At 38.2% G+C, this 13,649-nt stretch overlaps 1 protein-coding gene across 2 annotated transcripts in view; it reads right to left on the reverse strand.

The window, feature by feature from the left end:
* Positions 1 to 6,109: 6,109 nt before the first annotated feature.
* LOC144934188 (netrin receptor UNC5C-like) overlaps positions 6,110 to 13,649 on the reverse strand; it is a 162,423-nt gene continuing 154,883 nt past the window's right edge. For both annotated transcript variants that reach the window (XM_078859755.1, XM_078859754.1), the window contains one exon: positions 6,110 to 6,366. In XM_078859755.1, the coding sequence (XP_078715881.1) occupies positions 6,207 to 6,366 (160 nt within the window). In that variant the 3' untranslated portion in view covers positions 6,110 to 6,206. The remainder of the gene's footprint in view (positions 6,367 to 13,649) is intronic.

The raw sequence follows: 13,649 nt of genomic DNA on the forward strand, positions 1-13,649 counted from the left end.
TATTAATTTTCTATCTACGCGACTTTACCGAAAGAACCAAAGGGTATGGATTCCTGCAGTCACGAAAGCTTCAAATCAAGAATGGGACCAGTTGTTGGAACAACATTAGAAAACATTCACCAAAAGGTTTTTTTTTTATATCATTTTCGCAATTGCCGAATGAAGGCCTCTTCAAGCTGTCGCCATATTTCAGTCTATCGTCAAATGTCAATCCATCCAGCACCTGCACTGCAAACTAATTTGATTGCTTCTCCGTTTCCCTTTCTCTGTTCTTCCTTTGGCTTCAATTCTGTCGTTAGTCTCGACAACTTAATTATAACGGATTACATTGAATTTAAATCGGCCCAAGCCTTAGCCCACCTAATTTATTTAACTTGTCTGTTCTCAAACCTACGAGAATGACCCCCCATGGATATGCAATGCGATTAAATTATTTCGAAAGAACTACAATGATTTTTGGATGAGGCATTAAACCAGCAGTGGATAGAGCATGGATGATGATGATCACGGTGACACATGTTACTCAAAAAGCATTATTTAATGCAATGAGGCAATTAGTAAATCCTACTACCATATAAATGTCAATTATATTTTCATTGAATATTCATTTTACAAACCTCATGAAAAAGTGATGCCATGTTTTAGTGATGCCATTATTTCTGTATGCAAGAATGTGATGAACTTGGAATCACGTGAAAGGCAATATCTACCAGCATTTTATAGACTAAATAACATTGGCTTTATTTAGCCAATAATCAGCGACAAGGTGGTTTTCTAAAACACAAATTTAGACCATTTACCAGAATAACAGGTTGTGCTAATATTTCACAGTCTGTTTAGCTACAGGAAGCATTTATTTGTGATGCCGAAAACGGTATTGTCACAAAAACATTGCAGAAAGCATTTACAACTACTTAAAACCCTATGAGAAAGAAAAAACTATTTAAAAACAAGTACTGTAGTCTGTAGGACGTTTTAAAAGTCTATTTTGTAAATATTGATTACACTTATGCAAATTTCTTCCTGAAGGTCATCCGGACAAAATATACAGAATTCTTGTGCAAGAAAATATATTTTTTACCCCAAAATATGCATTAATTTAACCAACAACAAAACACGTAATCAAACTTAATCAATGACTAAAATCTTGGAGTCAAGACTATGATAAACATTATATAATCTAATCTGGAAGCAGTGTGCCATAGGAGCAGATGGCAGCAGCAGCACCGGTGGGTGATCGAGTCCAACTTGTACTGCTGCCTGCTATCAACCGCGTCGGGAAACCACACGACAATTGGACAGAGATTTGGAGGACCAGTTGATTATTTTAGGCTTGGGGAATCGCATGTATAACCCTTTAACTTTGACGGAAGGTCCAATTAGCTGCCTGCCCTTTGGGATGGTTGGCAACATTCGGTCAATACATGCACAAAACCCAAGAATGCAAACCCAAGATGTGTGGACTGCAAATAACAATGCATTGCACACACATATGTATTACCAATTGAGCTTGTTTTTTTTTCACTGCCCTTAATACTTTTTCAGAAATTTCTTCCAGCAACATATTAAGTACTTTTAATGGAAACAGTAGGAATGAAAGATAGTAATGCGTCCCACAGGGAATAAATGCGCTGTTACAAAAATGTGCTGTTATGAAAATGTACCATGCTGAAATAATACTACATTATGCCAATAATTTAGTCTTTAAAGGTCTCTTGCAAGTTGCAAAAGCTTATCTATAAAAGGCAAAGTTGATGAGTAATGACTTAATGATGGTGCAGAGAATAACTCATTTTCTGGGAAATATAATGGCCATTACAGGAATATGGATGGTACGTTTTTAGTGGCTCTATTATTTAGTTCACATGAAAGAGATTCCAATATCTTCGAAAAAATGTAAAAAATTGTCTGCACGATAAAAAAAATTCGACAGCCACAGCAATCACAAATCCAGAGATTAAACAATTATTTTATCAAAACAGGATCAGAAGTTTATTTATGTGTATATATAGTAGAGCTGGATAATTCCTGCATTAATCATAATGCGTCTATGGCTATGTCCCACCTTAAAGTCGTTTCATTTAAATGGGAATCTCATTATTAAAACCATTGACCCCCCAAAAAAGATATACATGCAAAATGTTTAGACGATTTTCACTCGTTATGTACCTTGATTTGTGTTACAGTATGCATTAATTAAAAGCTGCTGTTTAGCTTTATAAATCACGTGAGCTATGTGGCAAGCACTCTTAGAGATCAAGTCGATGTTTAACATACCCACCTGCCATTCATGTAATATGGCCAGGAATCAGACTTAGGTCACGAAGATTTTAGTGCAGTGTGCAAATTACTACATCATCACACCACAATACTGATTTGCAAAGACAAAGTGTGCAGTTGTTTTCTCACAGGCTATATTAAAGTGTAGAATGAGAAGGTGTTACCAACAGTCTTTTCTAGTCTTTGGTTCTTTCGGTAAAGTCACGTAGATAGAAAAAAAAATGAAGTGCATAATAAAAAAAAATACGACGTTTCGATCGCAACACAAGCGGTCGTCATCAGGAAAGGCAAACTGTTTATAAAGATTTGAAATGGGCGTAACCCCAAGTGTCAACAGCATGGGAGGGGCAGCTAATGTTAAAGTAAGTGATGGTAGTAGTGGGCGACGACGGCGCTGGTGGTGGGTTTCCACCAATTAAAGGGCTGCCAGGTAATAATTGCACCTCGCTTTACACAATCACACTGTTGACGGTGGAGGTTGCTACTAGAGGTGATGGTAGTCGTGGGTAATGATGGTGGTGGGCTTCCACCAATAAAGGGCGATCTAAAATGGAAAAAAAAAATCACTTTCTTTTTTTCTATATACGTGACTTTACCGCAAGAACCAAAGAATATGAATTCCTGCAGTCACGAAAGTTTTAAGTCAATTTTTTAAAGTATTTTCTGCCATTACTCATCTAACTTTTGGCATACTTACATGAAAATGAAAAATGACATACATTTTATATAATTTAAGTAAATGTTAATAGCATAACATCAAAAACAGAATCTTAAAGCAGACAGTTTATTTAGGAAAAACAAAATGCTGTTCAAATCACAAGGTACAATTATGACTGAAAATCAATAGATTAGCTCTGCAAATTTTATTTGATGTTGTTTTTGTTCTCTATAAAATATGCTATAGTCCATTTTTTTATCACATGTAAATATTTGAAATTGTAAATTATATGTATATATTTTAGCATTTTTTTACAATCAATTTTACACTTGTAGTTTTTATGCAAAGTCAATGAAGAAACATTGGTGTATTCTCAATAATGTACCAACATACACTATGGTTGAATCATTGTAATTTTTAACATCATCATATCAAAATGTCTAAAAGTAATTCCAAAAACAAGGGCAAATAATATATATTTTTAAAACCATTAAGATTCAAGTAACAACTAGGCTAACAAGACAATGTTCAAGGCCAGTTCAAACAACCTAATTCTAAAACATCAACAAACAAATTATAACATCAATAACATCAAAACAAGACCTTATCGTATCTACAATGCCCTATGTCACCCATATTTAACCTAAATAAATGTAACAAAATCGTTAACTTTAAAAGCATGTTTAATAATTAAATGTAACATCATTTATATTCTAAAAATCACTCGTTTTTGTTGGTACATTCTTTACAGGCTATAAATAATTTCCATGGGAGTGCAACGCTGGCAAAAGCCAGATATATGAGATGGAAACAAATGAACTATCTTAAATCACAATTGTGAGCAATTGTTAATGTAAAATAAAGCACAATATTTCATGGTGCTTGGTTGTAACGAGTTAAAACTCGTGAATTTAATGGACATCTCAACATACCTTTACATGATATCGAGGGTGAAAAGACCCACATGTATTGAAATAAACATTGTGGTATAAATATAAATAGATGGGTTAGAGCTAACCTATTGTGGTGGCATATTATTTTCAATCAAGAGTCATCATTTGTTCTGTCTCTGCATAATTGACATACAGACTTGCTCTGTTCAATTATTGTTAAACATTCTGCGACTACATGAGGCACGTAAGAAGAATATTCAGCATTCAAATCACTGGGTTATCCCCTTCACCCTTCACACGTTTGTTGTCAGACTGCTCAGTTAATTTATTCCACTACTCCGTCACTCTATTAGAAATTGAGCTACTGAATAAAAGTCTGTCGTGCTCAAACTTTAGTACCATTTAGGTTTTCCTATTCACTGCTCAAAGCCAAGCCATTGATTTTGCCAAGAAAAATAGGCGAAAAAACAGGTAGGAAAGCACATGTTTTATCTCCACCAAAGAGAGCGAGCAGAGAAAGCAATAGCAAGTCCATGTAGCCAGCAAGCGTGAAGGCCAGCACAGAAGGTGTGCAAGCAGAATACATTACCATATTTTTCAATTAAGACGACTTCTTAACCGTGCATCAATTCAATGCAAACACTTATTTGAAACTTGACAGTAATTAAAACCACAGGCTTAATTTTTTTCTGAATAAAACATTGGCAGTTTTCCCCCTACAAGATTAAGTCATACTTATGTCATGGAACCATATGTGAATGCACAAACGATAGTTTAATTATTAGTCTGCAGAAGGTAATTCATAGCAACATCAAGTTCCCACAGGCAAATAATTAACATGAGCTTCGACACTGCCATATACAATAGGTGACACCACACACAGGACATATATTACTGCACCGTACCGCAGCTTGATTTAGTGGTCTTCTGATACACAGCATTACAATTGTTGAATAAAAACAGCAATAATTTAACATTTTATAGTTTACAAAGCTATACTCTTTATCTCACCAGTCCAGACATACACATGGTTGTTTCAATGGTGCATTCAGTGGACCAAAAACACATGTCCTTTGTTTAAGTTGGCTATGAGTAACCTGCAGCATGTGCACAGAAACTGCAGTTCGATTTTGAGAATACATTGGTGTGAACGTCAAGAGGAGGCTTGGATCCTCTGTGTTACCCTTGCACAAAATGTAAATGCTCCATAGGAATTGCCCAAGAGCTGCAATAGAAAAGAGAGTTTTATTTTGTTCTGAGGTTACACTAAACCAAGGCGTCCCCTTGTTGCAGGCTGGATGGACACACAATGTTTTCCTTGCAAAAGTCACAGGGACTTTTCCCCATGACACCTTAGCATCACTCTCAATGCAGTAAAGACACTGTTCACTTGAAAGGCAGTCACCTCTAAGTTACTAAAGGCAAGACACCAAGAGGAGGCCTATGAACGTGAGAGCGGCAACAAGGGATACGTTTATTCAACCCAATTTGCCATTCTCACATTCAAGATGTAGATGTATTCGATTTCAAAGCTCTAAACCAAACGGAGAGAGGATCAACTTAGCTCTAAGTAAATTTTACATGTCAAATTTGGCAATGTCTCCTACCCTGTAAAAAAAACCTCTTGCCCCACTTTCATAATCTCTCTTTCAAATGTTCCTATTGGCATTGCCTTCATGCCCCCTCCCATTAAATGGATATCCTCACTTCACCAACTCAGAGTCTCCTACTCCTTTTCCACTCTCCCCTGATTGATTTTGGCCATTGTTAGTGCTCTTCACACAAGTGGTAAAAAACAAGGCTCTCAGGAAACCCTAACTGCCCTGAGTAAAAAAAAATGGGACTTTGTGTCTTACATCTCTGGTACCTGAACGAAAAAACAGGATTCGTGATTTCAAAATGAGGGCATCCCCTGCTGAAACCCAAAAGATGTAGCAGGACAACTTAGAGTATTTGATAGTTCCAGGCACTGGTGCAGACAATCTAAAAGATCAACAAAATGCCCCAATTAAATAAAGACCCACATTTCAGGTCTTTAAAATGCCAATGTCTAAAAAATATTGGATTTCATGATCAAAACGGATTTTTTCATATGGGTATGAAATGCAAAACATATTCTAATAATATTTAGTGGAATTCAAATGCAAAAACACGAACACAAAAAGCACCAGGATTTTCTGATGTTTTTGTGAATTATGTTAACAGCTTAAGAGCAACACCATCTTATTTGCCTTTAAAAGGATTTGAGCAGGGCACTGTCGAGCACCAATGCAATGGAACCACATGAGCAGATTCTCAAATCCTTTGAGGAACGAATACTGCTGCTGACGATGGACTTCCTAACTCCAATGGATGGGACGAAACAGATTTTGCGCTCAGGCGTGGGCCAGGGCAGGGTGTGGGGCCTCCCGGCGGCCCATCTCCTCCAGCACGCTGGCCAGCGAGTCCAGATCCCCATCCTCCTCGTGCTGGGCCTCCCACAGGTCCAGCACCACACCCGTGGGGCTCCCTCTCGTCTCGAAATACTCCAGGCACCTGCTCCACATGCACAATGAACGCGCGTTTAGAACTACAACTCACATCTGCAATGGGAGGTGCAGTGCAAGAAGAACAAAGCACTTTTTGAGATACCTACTTTTGTTTTCACTTTTTTTCACAACGTGACAAAAAAGCATGCCAAACTGCTCTCATCCACTTTTTATTCCATCATTTTGACTTCGGTTCACCTTTAATAGTTGTCCTAGGTACACACATTCGGTTGTGTTTTTCAGCTGTTCTTCCAGCAAATAAAATAATTGAAAGTTACCATCCATGGGACTTTCAGGCACACTGCCATAGCATGCTCTAGTTAGGTCACAGGGCTCGCTGGAGTTTTTTCACGACGAAAATTCCACAACGTGGGACACCAGTGGCTGCGTCTACGTCACTACACACAGCGCAAGGTGCAAGCCACTCCACACGAGTCTGTGGCCACCTGTGTATGGAGGGCAATTTTAAGTTGAATTAGTTGCTGTAGGACGAAGGGCCAGCATTTGAGGCGAATGAGCCAATTTGTTTAGTTGTACAAATACATTTCAACTACCCACATTCCGTGGATAGATATTGTACAACCCCCCACCCTCCCTCCTAATATATACACTCATTGCTAAGATAATGCAATAGGGATATGATAGAAGTGCTACATCTGAAACATTCCACATTTCCTTCGATTAGGTCACACAGAGAATTAACAGAAGCTTTGTCTGTGATCTTTATATCCCCCCAAGCACGGAAACACTTAACAATGTCTGCAAATATTGCAATCCGCTGAGAGTTAAACGAGCCAGAATTTCAACTCATATAAGTGCAAATTACTTTCAGAAACCGTTGTTTAATATTTATATCTGAAACTTTATTGTAAACATCCATACTTGCAGCAATGCGGACTGTATCAACAATGTAATATTTTTTGTCTTTCATCGAATACTCATTTAAAAAAATAACCTGTTATAAAACCATCTTATTCATGTTTTACAGGTGATTTCGTGCCAATATTTCATATCTTCACTGCATTTCTGTCTATCTCTAAAATGGTTATAAAACGAGCTTGGATTCACCCACTTGGTGAAACAGTTTAAACGTCACTGACGAATCACGAGTGGCCTCCCCATAGAAATAATTGGGCCAGCTAGGGCAGACACCACTACGAACCATTCCTTAGTAACAGCTTCAAACGTGCAGCCACTCACCCGTGTGTCCTTTTGCCGATATCTTCTGATACTGCCTTCCAATTGACCTATCCCCAAACATCCTCCTACTTGCATCACTGGGTCTAAAAAAGAAATAGTTCAAAACTGGCCAAGACTGATTTTCTCAATGTACTTAATTATCCAACATTTCCCCAGCAGCTATTCACTTGGGAATTGCATGCATACTGTCTTGCACTCATTGACAGGAATAATTCATCTTAAGACGATGCACTATAAAAGCACACAATTTCATTCTTTACCACTGGGTGTTTTCTGCAGGATAGTATATGCAAATAGGTCATACTGTATTGTCAGGCAAGGCTGCACCCAAGAGATTTCTAAATTGGCAGGCTGATCTGACGAAATGTATACAAACGAACGAGAACTCTCACAGACCAATATATTTTCAAAGCGATATGAAGTTTTTGGACAATTGCTATTTTAAGAATCCACGGCTGGTATATTGTTTTAATGAATGCATACAAAACTGACAATGGAATGCTACAGGCGTCACAAGTTGTCAGGATGTTTTGTTCCAATATTGTTTTCTCACTGTCCTTCCACTGGTCTGCACCACAATTAGTAAATCACAACGTGTCTCCCAATACATCTTGTCGCTGATATTTTGAATTAATATGACAAATGATTAATCTCACAAGCAGGACACTCGGCAAATATTTAAAAACCAAGGATTAATGATGAAGACATTCAATAAAGATGATACATTTAAAGCTTTAAAGATGACACGATTGGAGATGGATGTTGATGTCTAGGTACTGACCCATCTCCTCCGAGATCCTTGGTTTGATCCAGGATCAAAGAGGGTAGATCAGTAGCCTCGTGATCAATGTGCTCAACGCTGAAACACTCTGAACAGGATTGGCAGCTCAAGTAATTCAGTGACACCATAGAGCTTTACTAAAGAGCCACATCTGCAAAGTGGGCATTCAACGCTCATCTAAGATATGTGTTCCATTGCCATATTTCAAATTAAAACATGCAAATATATTTCAAGGATCTAAAGGGCAGGAACTATTTTAAGATGTTTATGCCTTCCTCACTAAACAGTTACTTGCTCAGCAATATGGAAAAATATATATCAATTTACAATGATTTAGTGTCCAGAAGATATTATAAGGTACCTGATCAAGGACAAAAGCATCACTTCACACTTGCATGAACAAGACAACAACGCTGACATTATTTGACAGTTATAACATTGATAGATATAAAGAAAACATGTATTTCAAAAATGTATGAATCACGCTGTTGGTAATGAGATAACAACAGCATTTATGGAAGAGGCAAACAGAGCTACGTCTAAAATAACAAGCACACATTAAAAGTCAAAGCATGAGGTCTCAATAAATGAAAGCAGGAAACGAAAGAAAATACTACCTTAAATCATGAACGTAAAACAGGATAAAGTAACAAAATCAAATATAGATCGACCCAGACTTAAGCTGATCACTCAAGTGTCCTGGACTCCTAAATGGCAATGAGGAAATCACAACATCCAGCCGCATTCAGAGAAGATGAGATTCATCCCAGACTTCATTTTTCAGCCCTGACAGTTGAAAAAAGCTCTTGTTCTCTTCCCAACAAATTGAAGGAAAATGCAATCGAGACCAAGCTGCTTTACTCTGCGAAGTCCACACTCCATCTTTAACAGACGAAAGTTGGCCTCTCTATCACCAGTACTGTACTTATGGTATTATGACATAAGATGTAAAGAATAAACTGAAATTACTGAAACCACTCGTAGAAAACATGTTTCACGTAAATGTATGGCTGTGTTTACCGTTATCTTACTATAAACAGCAGCCAATGCAAGGTACGTTATGAACCCTTAATTTAATTAAACATAACCATCTTTCAATGTATGCTGTGTCCTATAGAATGGTTGTACAACAAAAGCTGCATAATACATTTGTAAAACGTGAATCTGTGGGAAAAAGCTTCCAGGCCAACAGAAAAATATCGAAGCCTGTTCACATTCCATCCAGAATTACCATGAGAAGGTTATTTTATGGTTGACTCTCATACTTTCAAAGACAATATATTTTTCTATGATAATGAATGTAGGTTAGCCAACTTCAAAGATTGGAAACAAGCCATTGTGACCCATTGCTTATAAATGTTGTTAATCCGTGGATCAATACATCTTCTCAATTAACTAGTTTTTTTCCATTATAGGATAATTTTCGTATAGTTTTAGATACTTCTTGCTAATTACACTGTGTAACAAAACACTTTATTGTTCCTGGGTAGTGTTATTTCCTAATTGCTTATGCCTCAAAAGTACAGAAAATGGCTATTATTCCCAATAAACTTTACTTTTGTGATCAGGACAGTGATATTTTTTAATTGACCTATTTTCCAAAACATTCCAGATAGATTCAGTGCTGAGTAAACTTGGAGTAACTTCTAGAACATTCTAGAACTTTCCAGAAATATAAACAGTTCAATTTAGTTCCAGCTGCCGAAGCGGATACATATCTGCATTTTTCTGAGATGGCATCAAGAGGCTGCAAGCATCCGGCAGACACATTTTGCTATGTCTGTGGCCAATTTATCAAGACAAGAGTGAAAACGTCCTTTTTGGAAGCATCTGCTAAGATGTGTGAGGCCTACAAGGCATATTTCGGCATGCCTGTCAGGGATCAAGACAATTTTTTTTAATTGTAAACGTTTTTAATAAAAAAATGTTTTACAATTTTCAATGTGATTGAAAAAATATATCATGTATGAAAAATGTTGCGAGAATCTCTTACACATTAGTAATGGGTGAAATAAATGTATTTTTGTAGGATGGTACAGAGGGGAAAAGAGAGCCATGAAGTTCACTATCCCAAGAGTTTGGTGGGAACCCACTGACCACTCAAGCAACTGCTACTTCTGCATGTTGGACCCTTACAAACGTCGGACTGGCAAGAATGCACCTGCTATCACGTATCCGGACCTTCCTTCATCCATCGCCCCGGTGCCACACTGCCATGAACTCACCATACCCACTCCTCCGGATTGAGAGGAGCAAGTCAGATAGCGAAGAAGACGTAGATGCAGATGTCAATTTCAGAAGTGGAGCTGAGGAGAGAAACCCATACTACCCCACCCAAAAAGACCTCAACGACTTGATCAGAGATCTTGGTCTCACACCAAGTCCAATGCCGAGCTTTTGACGTCTAGACTCAAGCAGCGGAACTTTTTGGCTTTTGCCACAATGAGACCAGTCTGTTCGAGGCAATCGGAATCGCCTGTAACCAGAATAAGTGGCGCCTCTTCATTGACAGCTCATCCAGGAGCCTCAAAGCCATGCTGCTCCATAATGGTAACAAGTAACCGTCTCTTCCCCTGGCTCACTCAGTGCACCTCAAAGAGGATTACAACGTCATCAAGACCTTGCTGGTTGCCTTGAAGTATGATGAGTATGGCTGAGAGGTCATCAGAGACTTCAAATTGGTGGCATTCCTGATGGGTCTCCAAGGCGGTTTTACCAAGTTTCCCTGCTATCTTTGTCTTTGGGACAGCAGGGACACCAAGGTGCACTACCACAGGTGGGACTGGTCACAGTGGACTAAGTTCTCTGTGGGGAGGAACAACGTCAAGTGGGAGCCACTAGTGGACCCCCAGAAGGTGCTGATGCCACAAGTGCACATCAAATTGGGCCTTATAAAACAATGTCAGAGCTGTAGCTAAGAAGTCGGCAGCCTTCAAATACCTTCAAGACTTCTTTCCTAAGCTGTCTGAGGCAAAGCTCAAAGCCGATGTCTTCATTGGACCACAGATAAAGAAGATCCTGGAGAGCAATGAATTCCCCAAGAAGCTCACTAGTAAGAAGAAAGCGGCTTGGAACAGCTTTGTCGCAGTGTTTCGTAGCTTCCTGAGCAATCACAAGGTCGAAAACTATGTGGAGTTGGTTGAGAATCTGGTGAAAAACTACGGCACAATGGGCTGCAGGATGTCCCTCAAAGTCCATATCCTTGATGCTTATCTTGATAAATTTAAGGAGAACATGGGAGCATACTTGGAGGAGCAAGGCGAGCGCTTCCACCAGGACATACTGGACTTTGAACGCCGCTACCAAGGACAATATAACAAGAACATGATGGGAGACTACATTTGGGGGCTGATTCGTGAAAGTGATCTACAGTATAATCGTAAATCTCGAAAAACTACTCACTTCTATATCTTTTGTAGTAATTGTTGTATTACTTTAGCATAAATACATCTTTACTTTGATTCATATGTTGTTTTTTGATGACTTTATGTGAACGAAAATACACAAATTCGCCCGTTTTCTCATTGAAAATAGTTACATTTTTCATTATTTAATTGTTTGTGCGAGGTCACACAATATTATTATTTAAAATGCGTATGTTTGTACTCGATAGCAGAGTGTAAACAAGGCAGCTCTAAACAGGGAAGGGAAGAGTCAGACCTGAGATCGAAAAAGAGGAAAAGGTAAACAGATAAGACAATGGTCCAGCTCTTCCTAAAAGTGAAGTGGCCATAGCAATCAAAAGGTATGAAGACCAGGAACGGAGAAGGAATTAATGGAATGGCTTCAGAATTGATAAAAGTCTTAGGTGAAAAAGGGATACGTGATTTGACTACACTTTGCAAATCGATGTGTGGTAGAGGAGAATAACCGACAAAGTTTCTGAACTGAAAAGTTATACCAATGTCAACGAAACCAAACGCAACTGACTTTTCACACTTTACAGCAATTAGTTTGTTGCCATGCATGGTGAAAGTTATGCAAGAAATAATCAGATCCGGGATGAAAAGCAAAGCAGATGCCGACATTGCAAAGGACAAATTTGGGTTTTGGGAAAAGATGTAAAACAACAACATTTTTAATTCAAATAAATAATAAAAAGACCAAAGAAATAAGTATATCAAAAAAAGGAGGAAGATGAATGCATATTACGTCTGTAAGCAGCAAGCTCGAAGATGTAAAAGAGTATCACTACTTGGGTAGCCTTATCATATCGAGTTCGAGATCAATCAGAACCAGGAGGCCTTCAGAGAGAAGAAGATTCTAAACAAAACATGCTGATGGTAAATTGAAAACAATTATACAGAGCTACGTCTGGAGTGTGGCAAGATGTGTGCCATGCAAAAGGAAGACATTTAGAGGTTGTAAAATTCCAAAAATTGAGATTTGGAAATAATTATGAAAATAAGCTCCCTCTCAAATTTCACACTTAACTTCTAATTTAGCAATCTTTGGAAGAACGTAATAAACCAGGCTATGCGTTAATTGTGTGTTGACCGACTCTCTGGGTTGCATTGCATTACATTTCCAAATTTTATCAAGTTTGTTTTATTAAGTTTATTTTTTCTCTCTGTGTCTCTGTGTTGTCTCTCTAGTAATTCCTGCAGTCGCGAAAGCTTCAAATCTCTCATTGACATGCTGATTTATCTACCCCCCCTCTCTCTCTCTCTGCCCCCCTCTCTTTCTAGTTAAGGCCTCGACACAGAGTCGTTGTTTCTCTGTGTGCCTATGTGTGTCTCTCTTTGTGTGTCTTTGTGTTGTATCTCTCTGCTTATGTGTCTGTCTATGTGTCTCCGTGTCTGTGTTTTGTCTCTCTCTCAAATTTAGCACTTTTTGGAAGAATGTAATCAACCAGATAGGGTGTTGACTGTCCTGTTAGCCGACTCTCTGTATTGTATTGCATTATATTTCTAAGTTTACTAGGTTTGTTTTCTTAATCATTCATACCTGATGATGATTGCTTGTGTTGCAATCGAAACGTCGTATTCTATTATTTAACTTATTTTCTTTCTATCTGACTTTCCCGAAAAAACCAAGAAGTAAGATGTCATAAATTTACTCTTAGTCTGTTGGGATTATTTTAAGGACAGCACTGTATAATTATGCATTGCTGCATTTTCACAATTGCGAACAGTTATGTTTCGGCACGAGCGATATGGTATAGACGTGCTTTCCACAATGTGAGGTGCAATAGTCATACTGGGATGAAACATGGATCAGGACCACTGTCCAACCAAGATCTATAATCTGGGATTGAAGTGGCAATATGGTTGTGGGGTGCACACAAATGCCTTGGGCTATTCCAGTAT

This window comes from Lampetra fluviatilis, chromosome 9, assembly GCF_964198595.1.
Source record: "Lampetra fluviatilis chromosome 9, kcLamFluv1.1, whole genome shotgun sequence".
NCBI lineage: Eukaryota > Metazoa > Chordata > Hyperoartia > Petromyzontiformes > Petromyzontidae > Lampetra > Lampetra fluviatilis.